The sequence below is a fragment of the Taudactylus pleione genome, unplaced genomic scaffold, assembly GCF_031769625.1.
Source record: "Taudactylus pleione unplaced genomic scaffold, aTauple2 ptg000309l, whole genome shotgun sequence".
In the NCBI taxonomy this organism is placed as follows: Eukaryota; Metazoa; Chordata; class Amphibia; order Anura; family Myobatrachidae; genus Taudactylus; species Taudactylus pleione.
In genome coordinates this window covers 7,546,279-7,568,532 of record NW_028284710.1, presented here as the reverse complement: position 1 = coordinate 7,568,532, position 22,254 = coordinate 7,546,279, and the positions used below count along the sequence as shown (strand labels likewise).

The 22,254-nt window shown below is 46.8% G+C and overlaps 1 protein-coding gene across 1 annotated transcript in view; it reads left to right on the top strand.

Annotated features, from left to right (window-relative positions):
- The first annotated feature begins 8,963 nt into the window (after positions 1-8,963).
- Positions 8,964-22,254, top strand: part of TGFBR1 (transforming growth factor beta receptor 1) — a 74,063-nt gene continuing 60,772 nt past the window's right edge. The window contains exon 1 of the mRNA XM_088442335.1: positions 8,964-9,249. Coding sequence (XP_088298461.1) covers positions 9,156-9,249 — 94 coding nt within the window. The 5' untranslated portion in view covers positions 8,964-9,155. The remainder of the gene's footprint in view (positions 9,250-22,254) is intronic.

Here is a 22,254-nt window from a genome sequence, read left to right as displayed (position 1 = left end):
GCGGCAAAAGATATTTGAACCCCAGACGTGTTGGGGGAGGGGAAACGTTACAAAAGCATCACCATGCGATGGCCATGGTAGGACGGGCAACAGGCCCTGAAAACGAGTACACTGATTTCAGGCAAAGCTACCACCTACGGATCCGTAAAATCCGTCCAGGCCGGGATGGGAGGCGTATTAATGCCTGTAACCTGACGATTAACATACAAATCCACCCCAGAAGGAGATTTCTATTACTTGTGAGGGAAACAGGAGGCCTTTGTGACTCCTCTTATCTGGCGACAGCCAGACTCCCGCCATGAGATCCACCCGCTGGGCAGAAACGGGAAATGTATGATACAGGTGCAGGATCGACATTCTCTATATCCAGAATGAACCTGGCTACCAGCCCCAAAGCAGGGATAATAATACTTGAAATCGGCTCCCCCCATGTGAGAGGGAAAGAGCCGAATACACAATCCAGTTCACGGCAGAGTCACTGGGAAGTAACCACAGGGCGTATATCACGCCATTTAGTATTTCGGAGAAAACGACATCCACCAGGGTGGCCGTTGTGGTAATCCCTGCAAGGGCAATGACAGACCGATGTGGTATCGGAGGTAATTCATGTACTGTGAAAAACCCCGGCAGGGAGCGATAGTCTGTGACACAGGGGTAAATTGCAAGAAATTGCGAGATACCCCGAGTTGAAAAGGGCAGTATGGTGAAGTAACTCCAAGCGAGTGACGACAATGGGGCCCGCCCGGCGATCCTCAAAGGAGAGGATCCTGAGAAATAAATCGCCTTTTAAGAGGGTCGTGCAATGGGCCCGGCACCAGATGGTGCCGCATACATAAACCTTTCTGAGTTAAAATCCTCCACACTACTACCTGCAGGCTATGACTTGCAGGATAGCAATAATGGGTGCAGTATCGTGTGCAATCTCCTGGTCAGATATATTTGACTATCTTGACGGAAATATTAAGCAGCGCCATACTGGTCCTGACTGACGCTAAGATTAGCTGCAGGGACCCATTATCAGTGTATGCAACTCACAGTTCCATCTAAAATATGGCAACGTGCAGCACGCAACAGTATGTGACAAACCTCACAAATATTAATAAGTATATATATGTGAGGTCTCAGAACCACCCCAGGTACACCTGTATTAGGGCAGATAAAGAAAAGGGATAGATATACACTGACAGGTGAGAGAAAAAGCAACAGTCAGCACTAGCATAAGTCACATACAATGCAGATATATACATATACATACATTTGCATGACATATAATATACTGCACAATGTCGCTACATTCAACTGCCCAGATTCAGTGTCTGGGAAGGCTATAGCGCTGTGTACACTCACCCAAAATGGCCAGGTACGCAGGGGGACTGGGCTCATTGTCATCCTAGGAGTTCTGCAGCACCACCGAGAGATAATTGCCTGCTGGAGACCTCAGAAGAAGCGTGGCCCGCGGAGGAAGCAGCTCAGCGACGCCAGACTGTAGTATTGAAAGGCGCGCTGAGCTGATGGGAGGAACCGCTAGACAGGGAAGGCTTCCTCCCCTGGCTAGCAAGTAACCCCCCGGGATGCCGGCTCCCGCTGCCGCTATAATCCCTGGTGGGCTAGTGGACACGCGGGGTATGCCTCCATGGAGGAGGAGCCCGCCGCCACCGCTAGTGCCTCCGGTCTGTCCCCAGAGACCGGAGGCATAAGCCTGCATGTACAAGCGGGTCACCGCAAGCGTTGACCACGCTACTTACCTGTCCCCGTCGATCCGGCAGCAGCCCAGGGATTCCTCCAGAGTCCGGCTAGTACAGACTCTGGGGTCCCGCTGCGATCCCCAGATCTGTACTGGCGTCGCAGCGCCGGCAGGGTGTAGGAGCGGCAGCTTAGACGTCCATTGGACAGTCTGATGCTGCCGCTCTGAAGAGTAGTAAAAAATAATAAAATAAAACTCTTTAAAAATAAATTTTAAGCTTAGGGGCTGCTAAGCAGCCCCCCTGCAGTAACGGTGACCCTACTCCGGCCGGGCACCAACTTAAACTGAGGTGCCTCTGGCTGTGGGGCGGGGTTATAGGGAGAGTGGACCCAAGTGCATCCTGGGAGCTAAAAGCTTTAACCGCGTGGTGCCCGGATTTGGTTCCCAACCTATACCCCAAGGTCAACCCTGTGGACCCCCTATGGACCCTGAAGTAGAAATATTTTTTCACAGTACTGCTATAGCAAGGAATTCTATTAAGGCTTAGACCTATGGATTATATTATACAAGTAATTGGAGAGCTCATACCGACTATAATTATACGTGGGGAAATTATTGAGATGTGTTGACTGTTGAGAATAATCTACCTTCTACATTAATTGTTTGACCTTATAGAGAATCGGAGGTTTTATGAATGTAATAATCTGGTATCTGTTTGATCCATATATAGTACAAATTAATGACACAATTTGTAATTGAAATATTGGTAGAAATAAGTTATTTCACTTATTGCTTCATGATATCCTGCTTTTATAAGTAATACAGCAACGGTTGAAAGGTATATTCGTTGCTATATGAACAGGATAATTTTTTAAATAATCTTTTTGAATTGTTTTACACTCTCTGAGCCAATATTAGAAACTAAGAATTTTCAGGTGTTATCCTGAATAACTTTTCCTCAAAGTAGAGAAAGGAGACAAATAGAAAATAGAATTACTGCAGCAAAATATTTGATAATTGTCTGTATAAATGTCCTATATCACAATAGTTTTATGTGCATGTGTAATTAAAAGCTAAGTTTTAGACTATGAGGGGTATTCAATATAAATGCGTTAACTTCGAAGTTTTGAAGGCTGCAGTTAACGGAGCACATCGGAGATTTTTTTTGTGTTAAAGTATGGTGCGCGCTCCCGCTTATCCCCGTATTCAATATAAAATTAACGAAAACGGCAAACTCCGAAGTTGGATTTGCTTAAAGTTACGAATTTTTCCTTAAAATAATTGTAAGACCCCCCTAAAGTTGTAAAAACATGGGGGAACACTATGGGTACCCCCGTTTTAGCCTTTAAATGAAAGTCGGGTATTTAAATAGCCGCAGCAGGTGTTTTTTTCCCGACATTGAAGAAGTGATGCAGAAGAGCACTTAGGTTATTTTTTTCGTTTTTTTTAGTGGTCCCATCAAATTTGGGGTACATGAAAATGGGTACTAGCATATTTTGATGTCCCTAAAGTAATTTTTAAAAAATTCAGCATTTGTGCACCTGCCGCTATAATTCTATTCTAGAAAACATCTGCCGCATACATGCAGAATAGCCCTGAACCTATTTGCCTATTGTTTAACAATTTTTTCCCATTTTTTTTTTTTGCACCCCATTTTTTAAAGTAATTTTTTGGGGTGTCCCTATTTTTTTTTTAAACTTTTTTTGACACAGATCTTTTTTAAATGTCAATCTCAAGGGGTGCAGGCTATTTTTTTTAAGTCTGCACCCCTAAACCCCAATTCTGCACTTTTTTTCGACACCTATTCAATGGTGAAAACTTATCCCCGTTTTTTATCAAAGACTTTTCAAAAATGCGATAAGTCTTTGAAATTGAATACGGTGTAAAACTAAAACCAGTGATATTAACGCAAAAACGATACAAATGCGATATTAACGCAAAAAACACCCATATTGAATACCCCTGTATGTTGTATAAAGAAGAGTGCACCACACAAGGAAAGTCCCTTTTTTCTTGTTGAATCACTTGTTAGATGATTCAACACCCACCTTACAAGTATACTGTACTTTCCTGTGGTGCACTACCAACAATCCATAGATTGGGTTTATTTGTTTAAAAAAAATATCTTTATTAATAAGACTAAAGGGGCCTATCCATTAGGCAACCTGAAAAACTGAAGTCTAGCGTTCAATCCTTCAGGTCCCCGGGTGCGGTGCCCACACAGAACGGTGTTCACTGAACATCATTCAGTGCAGGAGACCGACCTCCTATCATGAACATGTGGAACCTGACGATCGTCGTCAGGTTGACGAGCATGTTCCACAGATAGTCGGGGTCGGCAAGGACCCAGCATGCACGCGCATTGCTGTCCTTGCCGGCTATCTATTAGACGACTTTCTGAACGTTCTGACCAAAACCTCCTGGTTGATCCTGGTTGACCTAGAGGTTGATCTTACATTAAAAACTGTAACAAACATTTTTTTCCTGTGCGGATTTAATATACCCTTCCCCAGCAATAGCATGTGTTTAAAAAATGACAGTTAGGAGCTGGTTGGTTGACACCTTATCTCAGTCAACTTTATCTCCATCCAAGGCTTAGTAAAAAGCCCCCAAGTGAGATACTGTGAATGCTGTCTGCTATTGTAACAATTCTCGCCGGTTGCGGAGGGCAATACGTGGAAGATGACCTGGGTTACTGTGAACGGGCATATTGGTGCACGATAACATCAGGCCATACTCAGCCAACTGCATGCGTGAGTTCTTACGGTGCTACCACTGGGAGGTACTGGACCATCCTCCCTACAGCCCTGCCCTGGCACCAAGTTATTTTCATCTCTTTGGACTATTGAAGCACCTGGGTTCGCAACTAACAGTGAAGTTTAGCAAACGTCATGTCCTGGCTTAAGGCGCTTAACACTGATTTTATCTGTTGGGAAAGAGCCTTGGTGTAACATTGGAACAAATGCATAGAAAAGTATGGGGACTATGTGGAAAAATAATCTGTACCAAGGCAGAGGCGTCACTAGTGTTGATGTCACCCGGTGCTATAACTCATGGTGACACCCCCCCCACCAAAAAAAATAAATAAATTGATGCGCAGCTCCGCAAACTCTCCCCAAATACCAGTCCAGCAGATACATTTACACAATGCCCCCAGTAGTGGTGCCCCGTATGTAGTGCCCACAGTAGTGGTGCCCCTTATGCAGTGCCCCTATGCAATGTCCCCAGTGGTAATGCCCCCTAATAGTGCCCCCAGCGGTAGTGGTAATGCCCCTTATAGTAGTGCCCTCTATAGTATTAGTGCCCCCTATAGTAGTGACCCCAGTATTAATGCCCTCAGTAGAAATGCCCCTAGTAGTAATGCCCCCATTAGTAGTGCCCCTAGTAGTAATGCCTTCAGTAGTAATGCCCCCTGTAGTAGTGCCATCAAAAGTAATGCTCTCTGTTGTAGTGCCCCCATTAGTAATGCCCCCTAATAGTGCCCACAATGGCAGTGGTAATGCCCCCTATAATATTACCCCCAGAAGTAATGCCCCCTATTGTATTGCATAGAGTGTAACAGTGACTGCCAGATAATGCAGAGAGCATCGTAGTAACCGACAGATAATGCAGAGAGCATCGTAGTAACCGCCAGATAATGCAGAGAGCGTCATGGTAACCGCCAGATAATTCAGAGAGCATTGTAGTAACCGCCAGATAATGCAGAGAGCATCGTAGTAACTGCCAGATAATGCAGAGAGCGTCATGGTAACCGCCAGATAATGCAGAGAGCATTGTAGTAACCGCCAGATAATGCAGAGAGCATTGTAGTAACCGCCAGATAATGCAGAGAGCATTGTAGTAACCGCCAGATAATGGCAGAGAGCATTGTAGTAACCGCCAGATAATGCAGAGAGCATTGTAGTAACCGCCAGATAATGCAGAGAGCATTGTAGTAACCGCCAGATAATGCAGAGAGCATCGTAGTAACCGCCAGATAATGCAGAGCATCGTAGTAACCGCCAGATAATACAGAGCGTCGTAGTAACCGCCAGATAATGCAGAGACCATCATTGACCCAGATATAACACATAACATGAATAAACCCCTTATACACACAGAAACACAATGAGTATACCCACGCACATACATTAATACACCATCCCCAGCATAGACACTCTCTCCTCACTGAATTAGTTACTTCCCATTACACCTCTGTATACATTAGACCATAGTCACTGTGCTGCTGCTGCACTGCTGTCTTCCAGTCCCTTCTCATCCTCTCTGACTGGGAGGTCAGAGGGTCACGCTGGGAAGAAGCAGGGACAGTGTACAAACTACTTGTCAGTATTCAAGTGTAATCAACAGTATTTGAATACACTGGTAAACTGGCAAATGTTTTGTAGACTGTCCCTGCCTGCTCCCAGCGTGACGATCTGTCAGGCAGGGAGGGAGCTGATTCACTGAAGAGAGGAGGAGCAGGAGCTCAGCTGCCATCCACCCCGGCGGCTTCAGTCAGGCTGATCGTCTTTACACTGTTTACAGTAGGTAATCAGCCCCGTGCCTCTAGCGCATGGAGGGGACTGTATGAAGAGCACAGCCGCACTTGCCACTTACTGTATAGTAGGCTGCCGCTGGCTGTCTCAGAGTGACAGGCGCAGCGGCAGCCGGCAGAAGTTAAAACTGTCTAAGCAGCTGCTGCAGGGAGAGCGCCTCTCCAGCCTGGCGTCTCCCTGCAGTGCAGGACCTGCTGAGCGGGGGGCGGGGATGAGTCGGATTTTGGTGTCACCCCCTTGGAGGGTGACATTCGGTGCGGCCCGCACCCACCGCACCCCCCTTGACGCCACTACCAGGGTCATACTATTGCTTATACATATACGTACGAGTTGAATACATTTACGCAATGAGAGGTCTTGTTACCTTATTTATTGAACCACCCTCGTATTTTTCCATAGAATGGGTAGGTAGAAAAGACCTTCCATTATCCTAGATAGCACCCTAAACTTTATACACAATTTTCCAGATATCCGATAAGCAGGAGCACAACGTACCCCACCTGTATATTACTGGTTTGCTGCACTGGGGATGGTGGATTTTACTGGGGAAGTTGCAGCCATGCAGCCCCTAGGTAAAATCTGCTATTGATGTTTACAGTTTAGGAAGAGCTTCCACTGTTCATCTGTTTATTTATATTCGTCAGCAATTAATTCTTGGTACTGAAGGTTAGATTATCTGCTCTAACTCGGGCATAATTGCATACATTGGAGAAGTGGAATACAGTAAGACTTGGTTGCATTCTTTAGAGGATTAATGATAACCTCCACCACTTGTGTTTTGAATGTAATTATACAAGAGCTCTCATTTTAATAGGAAATGTATCTTAATGGGACACAAAGTGTTGAAATCCCTATGTAGTGCCTTAAAGGTCCTGAGACCTTTCAATAATTTCACCTCATTACTGATAAATGACATTGGTCTAATGTTTTCATCAGAATTGTTCTATTTTGTTGGTTGTGAAGACATTGTTCAGATCATTATGAACAAATAACAAGGATATTGTATATATTTTTATTGGGAAAAATATGTATCTAGTACTATGGGTTCAATCCATTTAAACATGATGTACTTCTAGGTGCGAGACATCGCAACAACGGCCGCACTTGATGGCAGCCCTAATTCGCATAAAAGTGCTTGCAGCCCAGGGGCGTTTCTGGTGAGGAGGGGGCCCGTGTGCAGTGTCCGTCACGGGCCCCCTCCTCTTCGTTTGGCAGCCGGCAGCACTCTGAGCTGTGCGCGGCCCGCGCCGGAGTTATAGACTCTGGGCACTAAAGTGTGCCCAGAGTCTATAGCGCATGCACAGGTCACCGGGAAAATGGCTGCGGCAGCCATTTTCTCTGTACTGTGCATGCACAAATGACGGTAAAATGCCCACTGTGGCCATTTTCCAGATATTTTTACAGCACCGGACCCCCGTGCCACTCCGGAGAGGTAAGTATGTTATCGCTGCAGGGTGAGCTCCCTGGACCCATGTGCCCCGAACACCCTGCACCCATTACAGATACACTCGTTGCAGCCCCATGGGGCTCCGAGCAAAATTATACGAATTCGGGGTTGGAGCGGGTCGCAAGGGGTGCGAGATGCCGTGCCGTTGTTTTAATGCAGTGGCAATGGCAACTCACACCCTTTGCAATCAATTGGATTGACCGCTATGAATGAAATTTGTTTTTATCTAGATTCACTAATCCATTGCACAAAAGGGTCAATTCAAGTAGTCGTGAGGGGGAGAGCTTCCGTTGTACCAGCGTGGAAACAATGCTAACAGCCCAGCAACTCAAACTCCCCCCTGCCCAATCAAGCTCTGGACAAGAATCTGCAGGTCCCCACTCCCCAGTACCATAAGTGGGGAATATAGTTGCACTTAGGGTGCATACACACCTGTACGATACCGGCCCGATTTGGCTGATTTAGCCAAATTGGAACGACAAATCGGGCATATCGTGCAGTGTGTTTGCCCAATTTGCGCGTACCCGAGGTCGTATGCGATATTGTGCGATTGGCTGTGCTGCAGTCAATCATACGATATCGCATGTGAGCCTGTACAAGTTAATAAAGGACGTAACAGTGATTGTTCTGTCTTTTATTAAATCTTTCAAGTGTGTACCGGCAATCATGCGATGTCCAGAGTGAAGGCAAATCGTCCTGAACATCGGCACGATTGCCGGTCGTTTAGGTGTGTACCCTGCCTTACTTGCGTCTGCGACTAATACGCACCTAATTGAATCAACCCCAAAATAGGAGTGCCACAACAATGCGTCTTTTCTCCCAAATAAGCGATTTCTGTACAATTCCGAGTATAAATTGTGTAAAGCGGTGGCAACGCATTCTTCTGTCGAAAATTATAGGAAAAGGTATTTTCATTGCTTTATAAACAGAATGCTGAATCCTTAGATGGACCGTTTTACATATAAGAGATAAAAACCACGGGCGTGAAATTTCATAGCAGATTTTGCTGAATGCATGTTACAGATACATGGAGCCCGGGTCCGACAGGGTAGCTCAGTACTAGTGGCACATTACCCTCTATACCCAGACTGTAACATGTCATCCGATCCTCATCTCCGCACTACCCCGTTACACAGCTTCAGGAGAAAGCTGTAGAGCTCTTTTGTTTTCCTTCTTCCTTCCTTCCGAGTTCCTCCCCACCCCCATAACTGCAGCGCGTCATTGGGGTTGAGCTGCGTAGTAACGCCGCCTCCCAGTGGGTGTGGTGTCAGGAACAGGGAACGTGTGTAGGGCCGGGACAGGGGAGGCGGAGCATAGACCCCGGGGCTGACGTCACAGGTAGTGTTTTGGAACTAGCCGAGGACGGGCGACTCTCAGCCCTGGCCCCCCTAGTCCAGTAGAGCACGCAGCGACCGGGGAGGGTGCCTCGGACAGCGGAGAAGTCACGAGAGGCTGAGAAGCAGCAGCGGAGACACCGAGGGGTGATGTAATGGTCACTGCCTGTGTACGGGTCATGTCTGCGGTCGCTGCCTCCGGGCTGCCCGGACTCATCCTCCTCCTGGTGCTGCTCCCAGAGAACGCGGGTGAGTGAGAGGGGAGCATGGCCGGGGGGCAGAGAGGGCTGGGGCACGACCCGGGTGCGCTGTGTACGGAGCAGGGCGGTGGTGTATATGTAGCTTCTTGCTCTGATTTATGGCACATGCATGGCGTGGTCCCTATGGCAGAGCAGGACAACTTGCAGGGCTGCTGGGAACGCTGTATAGGAGTCTTATTGGGGGATCAGGGAACATGAATTGTGTGTGTGTGACCCGGATCTGGATGTCTCCGTGGTGCCTTGTGCGGTTGAAAGTGTCGGATCTTCTACCATCCTATTGTGTAATACGGCTTATAGTTGTCAGTCATCGGCCAGATGGAAATGAGCCCTCAGTGTGACCCGCATGCCCATATTGGAGGTTATACTGTAAAGTAATCAGTTCAATTGCAATAAAATCTTATTTTTTCCTGGCTTTGTCTTCTTAGTGTAGCGTCTGTATGATTGTTATGAGCAGTTAGTGTATGCCTGTTACCTGACGTCTGAACAAACTGAAGAGTTCAAACTGCTGGCTGGTAACATTTGGTGGACAGTTGTCAGGTTCCCATAACGGGATGTAGTTATATTGCCGACAGATGGGATGCTGGCTGCCGATATACCGACGCCAGCATCCCGCCACCAGGCATAATGTCGACGCCGATATCCCGAAGGAAATCAGCATACCAGCGTCGGCACACCGAACCACTGGAATCCTGACTGTCCACTTTCAGGTAAGTATACTAGGTTCCCCTGGGATGGAGGTGTTAGGCACCCCCGGGGGGAGGTTAGCGTTAGGCAGAGTGTTAGGGTTAGGCACCACTGGGGGGAGGTTAGGGTTAGGCCCACCCCTGGGAGAGCTAGGGTTAAGGTGCCTACACACTAGGATGTGTGGTCACGATGTGATATCGTGTCCAATTTCCCCTTGAACTCTCCCCAGCAGCTCCCCAGCAGTCGTGGGCACAATTTGGTGTTAAAAACTGTCCAATGTGACAAACGATCTATCGTGCCTCCCTACTATTCTAGTGAATCATGACTAAGAGAGTCAGATCTTGCCTGCATCAGGCAAGATCTGAAGATGCGATGTATGACTAGCAGGTACGCGCATCGTTAGTAGACACTCATGATTAGAACATATAGTACACGATCTCTCGTTCCGATGCATCGGAATCTGGCGGATTGTGTCAAAAATCGCCTAGCTATGGGGACGGGGGGCTTGGCACCACCAAGGGAGGGTTAGGTAGGGGGACAGGAGAGGGTTTGCATACTTACCAGCCCCAGTCGGGATGTTTAGTCTTCAGGCGTCTGTATTTGGGTATTTCACCTATAACATAGTTGTACTGGCACAGCCAGACTGCCAGGGAAATAAGCAGCACCTTCTCATACTTTTCACCATTGTGGGGTCTAGAAACTGGGATTCATTGACCGTACCAGAATATAAAATGAACCCAAGAATTAGGAACACCACATTTTGGTTATATTCCAAATTGTACCGGTTATATTGATCCCTTGGTTTGGAGTGATTATCTGGGTATCTCTGAAAACTTTGATTTTGATCCTTGTTAACTGAATTACTTATTTTCCTAGTATACAGTAAATTAGTGAACATTCTGTTAGTAAGATTTTTCTGTTGGTTTACTGTAACACAATTTTAATACCCCCTACATGTGGCTTAATATATTTTATTCCATTAAAATATATGTACAGCTTTCTCTTGTGGTTGTGCAAGCCACTCTGCAATTGCTAAAAAAAATGTATGTTGTAATTGAAGGTTAAAAACACTTTTATGAGAATTTTATATAATAAGCAGCAGCATGCATTAGTTAAATAACTCTCTGCAACGTTAACCTATTCTAAATTACAGCCTGACTTAATATTATGTATAACACCATTCTGTAGATATAAAAGTACTTGGCCAGCTGTTCTCAGTATTCAAACCATAATGAAGCTCCAGGGAAGGCAGCCTCAGGGACCTGTAGACAAGTAATCAATACAGTATTGATTATTTTACTCGTGTACAAGCCTCCAGAGAAGGCATCCCTCGGAGGCTATCTACATATATATCATTAATGCTTGCTAGGGTATGTATTACGCTGGTGAAATCATATGAACTGGTATGGCAATGGACTGAGTCTATTGCCTTTACCCACTATTGCTTTTGCCTCCAGTTGGAAACTCTTGCACTGGCTTTTATTCTTTTAACACCAGTGGATAATGATTTTGCCTACTTGGAAACTAGGGGCTCAGTCCAGTTAGGTGCGAGTAGCGAGTTTGTTTCTTGAAACTCGCACATTTTGCAGCAAAGCACGCTCCCGAGAATTCTCCATTCCAATTAAAAATGCCTATTCGCACTACTCGCAGCGGAGGGGTGCGAATTGACTGCCAAATGAGATTTGTGAGAAATGCATGTGGGGAGCTCATCCTGGACCCCCAAAAATTGATAATTTCATTAGCAGGACCGTATACAGGTTGAGTCTCCCATATCCAAATATTCCGAAATACGGAATATTTTTAGCATGACTGAGATAGTGAAACCTTTGCTTTCTGATGGTTCAATGTACACACACTTTTTTTGATGCACAAAATTATTTAAAATATTGTATAAGATTACATTCAGGCTGTGTGTATAAGGTGTATATGAAACATAAATGCATTCTGTGTTATATCTGGGTCCCATTCCCAAAATATTTCATTATGGTATGCACATATTCCAAAATACGGAATATTCCGATATCCAAAATACCCTTGGTCCCAAGCATTTTGCATATGGGAGACTCCACCTGTAGAAGGCTGTTTGTGGACATTAGGAAGGTACTGTAGGCTTTTAAATGGTGTCAAATGGCCGATTTGTGTTTTTGTTTATTTTTATAAATGCAAGATAATGATAAACTTTTTTTTTTTTTTCTTTTAATCTCAAACGAATTAAATGAAAAATGCAAAGTAGGAACAAGGGTGATTTGGGGGTACTTTGAGGGCACCTTGAAATTTTCTATAAAAATTATAAAGAATTATTTTTCAACTAAAAAATTATTGTAATTAAATTTGGGGTGCCTAAACGAACGAGAAAAAACCATATAATTATTGGACTAATTCAGCTAATTGGAAACTTCCAAATGCCTAGTCATTAGGAGGGGGGGGGGGGGGCAAGGGGTTCAGCACAGTGTCCTGACATTTTAACCTTTTAAAATAAAGATTTTCCTTTCTATCTCTTACCCTCGGGGGTGTAAATGGAGAGTTGCCAATTTCAGTCTTGACAGATTCAGTGCGAGTTGAAAAATGAATTTGCTATGCGAATTCGGACTGAAAATAGCAATTCTCACCTAATAGGATTGACCCCTAGATCTTGTCTTGTACATTTACTCTTTTGGTCCCATGGTTAACTTTTGTTTCGGATGCATCCTCTATATTAGATTCTTGTAGCACATCATTGTATTGCATGTCAATTTAAAAAGAATTGTGTGTGTAGCTGCTATAGTTTTTCATACTGCACTTGAGTTTCCAGTGTCACTTCAGAAAAAGTTCAGTGAATGACCTAATCAACTATTAATTAGGCTTCATTTAGCCTGAAAAGCATTAACAATATTATGTTGTATTTCCACTAAAGTTGCTTTAACGCTGCCTAAGGTGTATGCTAGAGAGAATCTTTCTGACCGTACTTCATGCATCTCATCCAGAATGAATATCTAACTGACACTACAGTGCTTTTCTGATAATCTGTCTGCTTTCTTTTGTGTCAAATTACCAGTTTCTTGAATTTCTCATTTCTCTCTGCTCAGGGTTTTCAAATTGGACCGTTAAACATGTTTAGACAAAAAACTGCAGTATTGTGTTTTAAAAAAAAACACAGTACAATACAATGCAGGACAAATATATGGTCTATTAGCGATTATGGGCACGATTCTATTCTATGCGATGTGAATAGTGTCGGGAATGAGCTCCCAGAGCTATTCAATACACCGCGCTGCCAAGTCCGACTAGGATTTCTTCTCGCATCCCCCCGGGGATGAGAGCAGAAATCCGACAAAAGTGCCGGCGCGAGGCTGTTTTCTGCCCTTAGCGCCGGGAAAACAGCATCGCGCTGGGAAGTTAGGTCAGGGAATGCCCGTTATCGCGCCTTAAACATGGTGTTTAGTCGCGAGAACGGGCATTCTCCGACTAATCCCCGCGCACAATTGAATAGCTCAGGGAGCTATCTCCCGGCGCTATTCACATCGCATAGAATAGAATCGTGCCCTATGACACTCAAAGGGGGAATTCAATTGTTTTTTTTCAGCGTCTTAACTAATGGGTGTCTATCGGAGCAATTCAATTGTTTCTCCGACAGACGCCCATTAGTGTTTAACGCACCCAGGAGCTCCAGGTTTAGATGCTCAAAATGGCTAAATCCGGCTAAACGTTTGGTTTAGGCATCTAAAGTCCTAGTTTAGGCACCCAAACTATTGACTTTGCACACCTTTTTCGAGCAGAAGGGTGGTATTGTATAGGGAAGTGGCTTGTTCAGGAGAGAAAAAGGTTAGTGGTTCTGTAAGGTGTAGAGTGATCTGTTGTTGTTGTCATTAAAATAACAAATCAAAGTTATAAAATGCATGTGCTTATGTTATGTCTGGTGTCACGAGTGCTTTTTATTTTAAAAGTACAGTGTCTGATCAATCAAAGTTGAAATAGAAGCAATACTAATAGACTGTCACAGCCACTTTAACCGCTTTATTAAGGTGCGTACACCCTAGGTGATCAGGAAAGACAGTACGGTTACATCGTAATCGTACCATCGTTCCTGATCCCCTGTAGTGTCTGCACTGAACGATCAGTTGTTCAGTGCAGGCACTGTCCATCATTCCTGAACATGCCAATCTGTCGTTATTGTCAGATTGTGCTGCATGTTCAGGCGATGGACAATGTCGGAAACGACCAGCGGGAGTGCGCATCGCTGGTCGTTTCCGACATAAAAGTGCATGATTACTGAGCGATTGCACGATTATGATGTCGTAATCGTGCAGTTGCTCAGTAATATCGCCCAGTGTGTACCCACCATTAGTGTTTGAATTTCTGACTGCAGAATTTTGGACCAGTGTCCAAAGCGCTAAATAAAAATTATCTTCAATTAATATACAGTATATTTGAATATGTTTCTGAAACTGGAACCACTACCCTATGTCTATACTATGATGAATAGTTGATACCTGTTCTCACAGCATATCAGCTATTTTTTTTTATAGCTAGCTTTTTGAGGACAGTGAAAATTTAAAGCCATGGAGACCGAGCAGTAAAATATGTATAGGTAAGGATTTTGCATCTAAAATATAGGGACATTTTGTTCTAATGGTTAAACTGTAAAGAGTAGATGTTTATGCAACAGATTTGCATTTCTTTTGGAAACCATCCCCTACATAATAGTCTTTGGTAAATTGGTTAAAGCATATACCTCTCCTGTTCTCTTCAGTAATCAGTATACTGGCCAAACTGAATCCTTTGTCTGTGACTGACTCCCATCTTGATTGTCATTAGCTTTGAACAGAGTAGTGCAAAAACACTTTCTTCAGTGTCCATAGGCTCCACAGGGAGACCTTGGGGTGTAGATGATGGATTGAATCCGGGGACCATGCAGTTAAAAGCTTTCAGCTTGTAGGACGCACTGGTCCACTCTCCCTATACCCCTATGCCCCCGAGTCAGAGGCACCTCAGTTTCGTTGGTGCCCGGCTGGAGTCGGGTCACCATTACGCAGGGATTGCTTAGGCAGCCCTTAAGCTTTTTATTTTTATGATTTCTTTTAGTCATTTTTCTTCAACTAAGAGTGCGCAGCAGCAGCCTGTCTTGTGCTGCTGCTCCGTCACGCGACTGCAGTACTGAGCTGGGGTTCTCGGTGGGCATTCCAGGGGTCAGCGCTAGCCAAGGCCCCAGCGGAGGACGCAGACTGCAGCCGGACATAAGGGGACAGGTAGAGCGGGTCACCGCTTGCAGTGACCCGCGCGTTAGGGCAATCAATACCTCCGGTCTCAGGGAACAGACCAGAGGTCGCTGGGTGTGGACGCAGGCTCTAGCCACCGCGATCCACTAGACCACCAGGGACAATAGGTGCGGGAACCAGTGTCCCGGGGGTTAACAACCAGCCAGGGGAGGCAACTACCCCGTTTTAGCGGATCCTCCCCATAGCTCTGGGCGCCTTTCCACTGAGGTCTGGCTTCTCTGAGCTGCTCTCCTCCTCCAACCACACTCCCTCTGAGGTGTCGGACGGCCATTTTCTTCAGTGGTGCAGTCGCAGCTCTCTCAGGACAGCGCGTGGCCCGGTCCCCCTACATACCCTCTACCCCCTACATACCTCTCCCTTGGGTAGCACTATAGCCTACCAGACATTGAGTCTGTGTAATTGATTGTAGTGCCAATTTGCAGTGTGAATTCTGCATTGTTTGTGACTTGTGCTAGCTCTGCCTGTCTGTGTCTTTTTTCCTAACTGTCACAATATACCTATACCTTTCCTCTAATTCTGCCCTAATACAGGTGTTGTTAGGGTGGTTCTTTTACCTCACATATATAAAAGGTAATATTTGTGAGGTCTGTCGCATACTGTTCTGCGCTGCACTGTGCATATTTAGACATAGTAGCTCACCCAAGTGTCGGACAGGAACCAGGGTGCTGCATACTCAGACAGTGGTCTGCTGCAGCTTATTCAAGCATCAGGCAGGACCAGTGTTGTGTTATATACACATTATAAAGGCACAGTCGTGCCCTTATATTAAGCCTGCATCTAAAAAAAACGGATTTCTCCATAGAGAATTCCGGAGGGGGGGGGGGGGGCAGGGTGTTCAAGGGGCTACACCTCAAAAGCTATAGGAGGTACGGATCTGAAATTTGGCATGGCCGGGTAGAACTGTCACTGGGTGCAGTGCCAAATTTCCGGGCAAAAACATAAAAAATGAGGGAATAATCTAATGGAGCATACACACGGTCAGATTTGTCAGATGAACGATTGAACGATTTTTGACTGCATTAAAATGAATGGAATCATCCAAGTCTGACTGCAAACACATCAGATGTCAGATATCGTTATCTGACAAACGGGAACGCGCATCGTTGATCGTCCATCGTTCAGGTATGTCAGATATGTCAGATTTTCCTTCAGATATGAACGACTGATCGATTTTTAAATCATTATCGTTCATATCTGAAGGAAAAATCTGACCGTGTGTATGCACCATATAGCTCCAACTGTCTCACTTTTTTCTGACATTGTGAATTAGGAACCCAATTCTGCTGTAGCCTATGGGGAATTTGTGGGAAGGCAAAACTCAGGGTAGGGGTGGGATTTAGACTTGGGGTTTGTTTTATTAGGTAGCTATTGTGCCAGGGTAGGTGCTTTTGGGATTCAGGTAAATTAGAAAGTTACAGTATTTAAATTATTACCTCAAGAATGCCCCATTATACAGATAGGACTTTTCAACTTGTTGCGCATGCTCAGTAGGTGGCAGGGCAGTGTGCAGCAGCAATTTCAGTTATCTTTGACATCAGCGGTGGGAGGAGCCATGCACACAGTATACAGATGAGCCAGGTCCAACTCCTGAAGCAGGGCTGGCTGGAAGGAGGGGGCTGTTAGAGGGGGGCGGGGGGGGCACAGCGCGGCTGGCACATGGATGTATGCACAACACCCAGCGGTGGGGGACCAGTCACACAGTGGTTTGCGGTCACTCCTATTGTGTTTAGAACATAGAAAGGCTGGTCCTGGCTGTCAGTCAGCGTCATGCAGCTTCACTGGCTATGTTTCATGTTTTGAACCGCCCATTGTGGGCGGAGTCATAGAGCGCTAAGTTCCCCGGCAAAGGGAAGATGAAGCAGCCTGCAAGCAGGAGCCCTCTCAGTAACAGTAAACCCCCTGCGGCCTGATATACCCCTGGCTGGAGCAGATGGGGCAACTGTGAACAGTCCTGCCTCCTCTCAGATCCCCGCAAATCACGGCAAAAATCTGCGAGGGGGCGGGGCCTAACTGTGCGAGGTGCCCGCCCCCATCAGCAATCTGCAGCATCAGCTACATCAGAAAGTGAGTGTGTGAATCTATGTATACTGTGTACAGTATGTTTGTGCTAGGGTGTGTATGATGTATGCAAGTGTTAGTGTGTGTGTATACACACACACAGTATATATGTATAAATACACAGTATGTCCGGCCTGGATGCCCCATGCAGCCGGCCTCCCCTTTGGCCTCTACCTGGCTCACCGACACCCTGCAGCAAACCCCAAGGTGGATCGGAGTACAGAGTGGTGAGTGCTCAGGAAGCCCTGTACCCCCCTACCCCTGTGTGTGTGTGTGGCACCCTGTACCCCCCTACCCCTGTGTGTGTGTGTGGCACCCTGTACCCCCCTACCCCTGTGTGTGTGTGACACCCTGTACCCCCCTACCCCTGTGTGTGTGTGACACCCTGTACCCCCCTACCCCTGTGTGTGTGTGACACCCTGTACCCCCCTACCCCTGTGTGTGTGTGACACCCTGTACCCCCCTACCCCTGTGTGTGTGTGACACCCTGTACCCCCCTACCCCTGTGTGTGTGTGACACCCTGTACCCCCCTACCCCTGTGTGTGTGTGACACCCTGTACCCCCCTACCCCTGTGTGTGTGTGACAACCTGTACCCCCCTACCCCTGTGTGTGTGTGACACCCTGTACCCCCCTACCCCTGTGTGTGTGTGACACCCTGTACCCCCCTACCCCTGTGTGTGTGTGACACCCTGTACCCCCCTACCCCTGTGTGTGTGTGACACCCTGTACCCCCCTACCCCTGTGTGTGTGACACCCTGTACCCCCCTACCCCTGTGTGTGTGTGACACCCTGTACCCCCCTACCCCTGTGTGTGTGTGACACCCTGTACCCCCCTACCCCTGTGTGTGTGTGACACCCTGTACCCCCCTACCCCTGTGTGTGTGTGACACCCTGTACCCCCCTACCCCTGTGTGTGTGTGACACCCTGTACCCCCCTACCCCTGTGTGTGTGTGACACCCTGTACCCCCCTACCCCTGTGTGTGTGTGACACCCTGTACCCCCCTACCCCTGTGTGTGTGTGACACCCTGTACCCCCCTACCCCTGTGTGTGTGTGACACCCTGTACCCCCCTACCCCTGTGTGTGTGTGTGACACCCTGTACCCCCCTACCCCTGTGTGTGTGTGACACCCTGTACCCCCCTACCCCTGTGTGTGTGTGACACCCTGTACCCCCCTACCCCTGTGTGTGTGTGACACCCTGTACCCCCCTACCCCTGTGTGTGTGTGACACCCTGTACCCCCCTACCCCTGTGTGTGTGTGACACCCTGTACCCCCCTACCCCTGTGTGTGTGTGACACCCTGTACCCCCCTACCCCTGTGTGTGTGTGACACCCTGTACCCCCCTACCCCTGTGTGTGTGTGACACCCTGTACCCCCCTACCCGTGTGTGACACCCTGTACCCCCCTACCCCTGTGTGACACCCTGTACCCCCCTACCCCTGTGTGACACCCTGTACCCCCCTACCCCTGTGTGACACCCTGTACCCCCCTACCCCTGTGTGACACCCTGTACCCCCCTACCCCTGTGTGACACCCTGTACCCCCCTACCCCTGTGTGACACCCTGTACCCCCCTACCCCTGTGTGACACCCTGTACCCCCCTACCCCTGTGTGACACCCTGTACCCCCCTACCCCTGTGTGACACCCTGTACCCCCCTACCCCTGTGTGACACCCTGTACCCCCCTACCCCTGTGTGACACCCTGTACCCCCCTACCCCTGTGTGACACCCTGTACCCCCCTACCCCTGTGTGACACCCTGTACCCCCCTACCCCTGTGTGACACCCTGTACCCCCCTACCCCTGTGTGACACCCTGTACCCCCCTACCCCTGTGTGACACCCTGTACCCCCCTACCCCTGTGTGACACCCTGTACCCCCCTACCCCTGTGTGACACCCTGTACCCCCCTACCCCTGTGTGACACCCTGTACCCCCCTACCCCTGTGTGACACCCTGTACCCCCCTACCCCTGTGTGACACCCTGTACCCCCCTACCCCTGTGTGACACCCTGTACCCCCCTACCCCTGTGTGACACCCTGTACCCCCCTACCCCTGTGTGACGCCCTGTACCCCCCTACCCCTGTGTGACGCCCTGTACCCCCCGACCCCTGTGTGTGTGTGTGTGTGTGTGTGTGACGCCCTGTACCCCCCGACCCCTGTGTGTGTGTGTGTGTGTGTGTGTGTGTGTGTGACGCCCTGTACCCCCCTACCCCTGTGTGTGTGTGTGTGTGTGTGACACCCTGTATCCCCATACCCCTGAGTGTAAAAAAAAAATCCCGCAGCGGAGCTGTCATTCGGGTAGTAGTGTCCTTAGAGGTGACTACTAATGTACGTGGGACCGGGTAATTAATTTTTTATTTTTTGCCAAGACCCAGGATTTGCCTACTTTGGAACGAAGAGGACAGATCTACGCATAGGAGGAGGTGAGTATGGAATTGTTATTACAGGTACACCTTTTGGATTATCTACTGGAGAAGAGGACAGATTGGCTTAAGGGATACATAGGTGAGTATGTGAGATAGTGTATGCATGTGTGAGTACATGTGTGTGTGCATGTATGTTTTAATAAAATTTACTTTTCTACGGTGTGTTGTGTGTCTTTTTAATATTGCTTTTATTGTGGAACTACAGCTACCAGCACGCCCATAATTGCCCGCTTGCTGCTACTTGTGGTTCTCCAAGTACCAGCATGCGGGGGAGGCTTGCTGGGAACTGTAGTTTCACAGCAAAAGCCAATATTTATATTTTCAAATGCACCACACTTTACATAATCAACCCAGCACCCACCGCCCTGGGGTGCTGTGGATAGCCCTGGGCTATCAGCCTGGGGTGTCCTGAGGAGGGGGACCCCTTTATTGAGGGGGTCCCCAACTCCCCAGGGATCCCCGGCGTGGGCTGACTAGCGGTCAGGTGTGATGCTGCGGCTGGGGGGCCCGGTGAAAGGGCTCCCCTGGCTGTGGCATCACCCCCCAGCTAGGAGTCCGGTGCTGGTTCTGGGAAATACAGGGGGGCCCTATGCATTTTTTCCCCCTGTATTTCCAGAACCAGGACCGGCTCAGAGCCCTGTGCTGGTTGCACTGAATACGGGGGACCCCTACATCATTGTCCCCCGTGTTTTGGCAACCAGGACTGGTTCTGAAAAGCCTGGTGCTGGTCGTTTGTACCCTGTATTTAGCACAACCAGTTCTGGGGCTCCAAAGCCTGTTGTTGGTTGTCCTCTAGGGGGCGGGGCTACGCTTTTTTTTTTTTTTTTTTTTTTACTCATTAAATTTTTAACAGATGCGTAGATGGATCTCACTGATGCATTCGTGCATCTGTGACTTATTGATTTGATTTTCTCAGGTGCATACGCACTACCAGTGAGCCCTATGTCTCCCACTGATGCCCCCTTTGCACTGCACCGCTGCCACTGCTCTGCACCACCGCTGCTGCCACTACCCCACAAACCTACAGCCGTCTCGCACTCTGCACCTCCCAAACCAATCTCCTGTGTGCTGTCCGCTCTTCCACCTGCGTTTTTTGTTGCCCTTCTCCCCTGCAGGTGGCCCTGTGTGCTCATCCAAACCCTGACAGTTAATACATTTTAAAAAAAAGCTATGAAATTCCATAGACAAAAAAGCCATTAAGGCTGCTTAGAAATTATCTGAAAATTCACAAAACCTATTGATTTTTTGCCACTCAAACTTCAATAAGCAATGAAATTAAGATGATTAAGGCTGACTGCTTAATGGACGTGTTCCTTGCGCAATACAGATATGGTATGCCATCACACCCTGTGGTTAACTGCAGATTCAGCGCACTCACAGAATGAGATTGCTGTCACTCACAAAATGGTGGAGCTGCTAATTCACAGAATTGTGTGCTCATTGGAATACACACATGCAGTCTATGCAACTGAGGTCTAAGCAGTTTGTGAATTTTCAGATCATTTCTAAGCAGCCTTAATGGGACATGTGAAACCGTAAGGTTTTTTGTCTATGGAATATATGTGTGTGTATGTATGTGTGTGTATATATATATATATAATCACACACACACACAAAACGAGAGGGCGCTAATAGTGTAGTATGTTTAAACACTGAATATTTTCAACAGTAAATAATGTGCGTACATTTAATTTTGTATATTTACGCTTATCACTAATCCAATCAATGAAATGATGAGTCAGGACACAGTTTTCATAGGATATCCAGAACTTTGCCCAGCATCAAAAACAAAAACCAGAAGAAGATCATAGGGTAGTATATCAAAACTTTATAATTCACGACATATAATTATTGACACGTAAAAGATAAAAACTTGGTTTATAACATATCAATCAAGCATGGTTCACCCAAAGCCAGGAGTCCAACGCGATCCCACTGAATGGTACCAAATTCAGATGATCTCCGTGATGCTGCCTCCAAGGTGTGGGCTTGAATGAATGTAACCAGGAACCGCCAACGCGTTTTGTTTGCAGACAAACTTCCTCAGGGATAGGTTCCTGATCCATTTGTGATGCTTTAAATAGGGCTAAGAGTTCACTAGAGCAGTCCAATGTATTACATTTTCTCACAATAAGAAAGACTCCATTTATGGTCACATATATCTCTGTGACTTCAAGAAAATGGCTGAATTTACACATTATAATTATACATTAATGTACATTTGCACAATCCATTTCTTTGTAAATAAAATTGATAACATTTGATATTATTATAAAAACACAATCCAATTTAAATATATACATTTAAATTACTTAAACCCATTGAAATTCATTTATTGACAAAAAAATCAGGCTCACCAAAAATGGCCACCAAGCATACAACCATGAACAGAATCGCCATAAACTAAAGTACAGCTGGTGAATAAATTAAGCTGTAATAAGCCATAATCAACCGATAAATGGCTGCCAACACATATGAAGGTGCCAACCAATAACATTATGTGGATCACTACTACCAATCAAAAATATCGTGTGTCATCCGGCTTGCCGGAAGTGACGCATTAC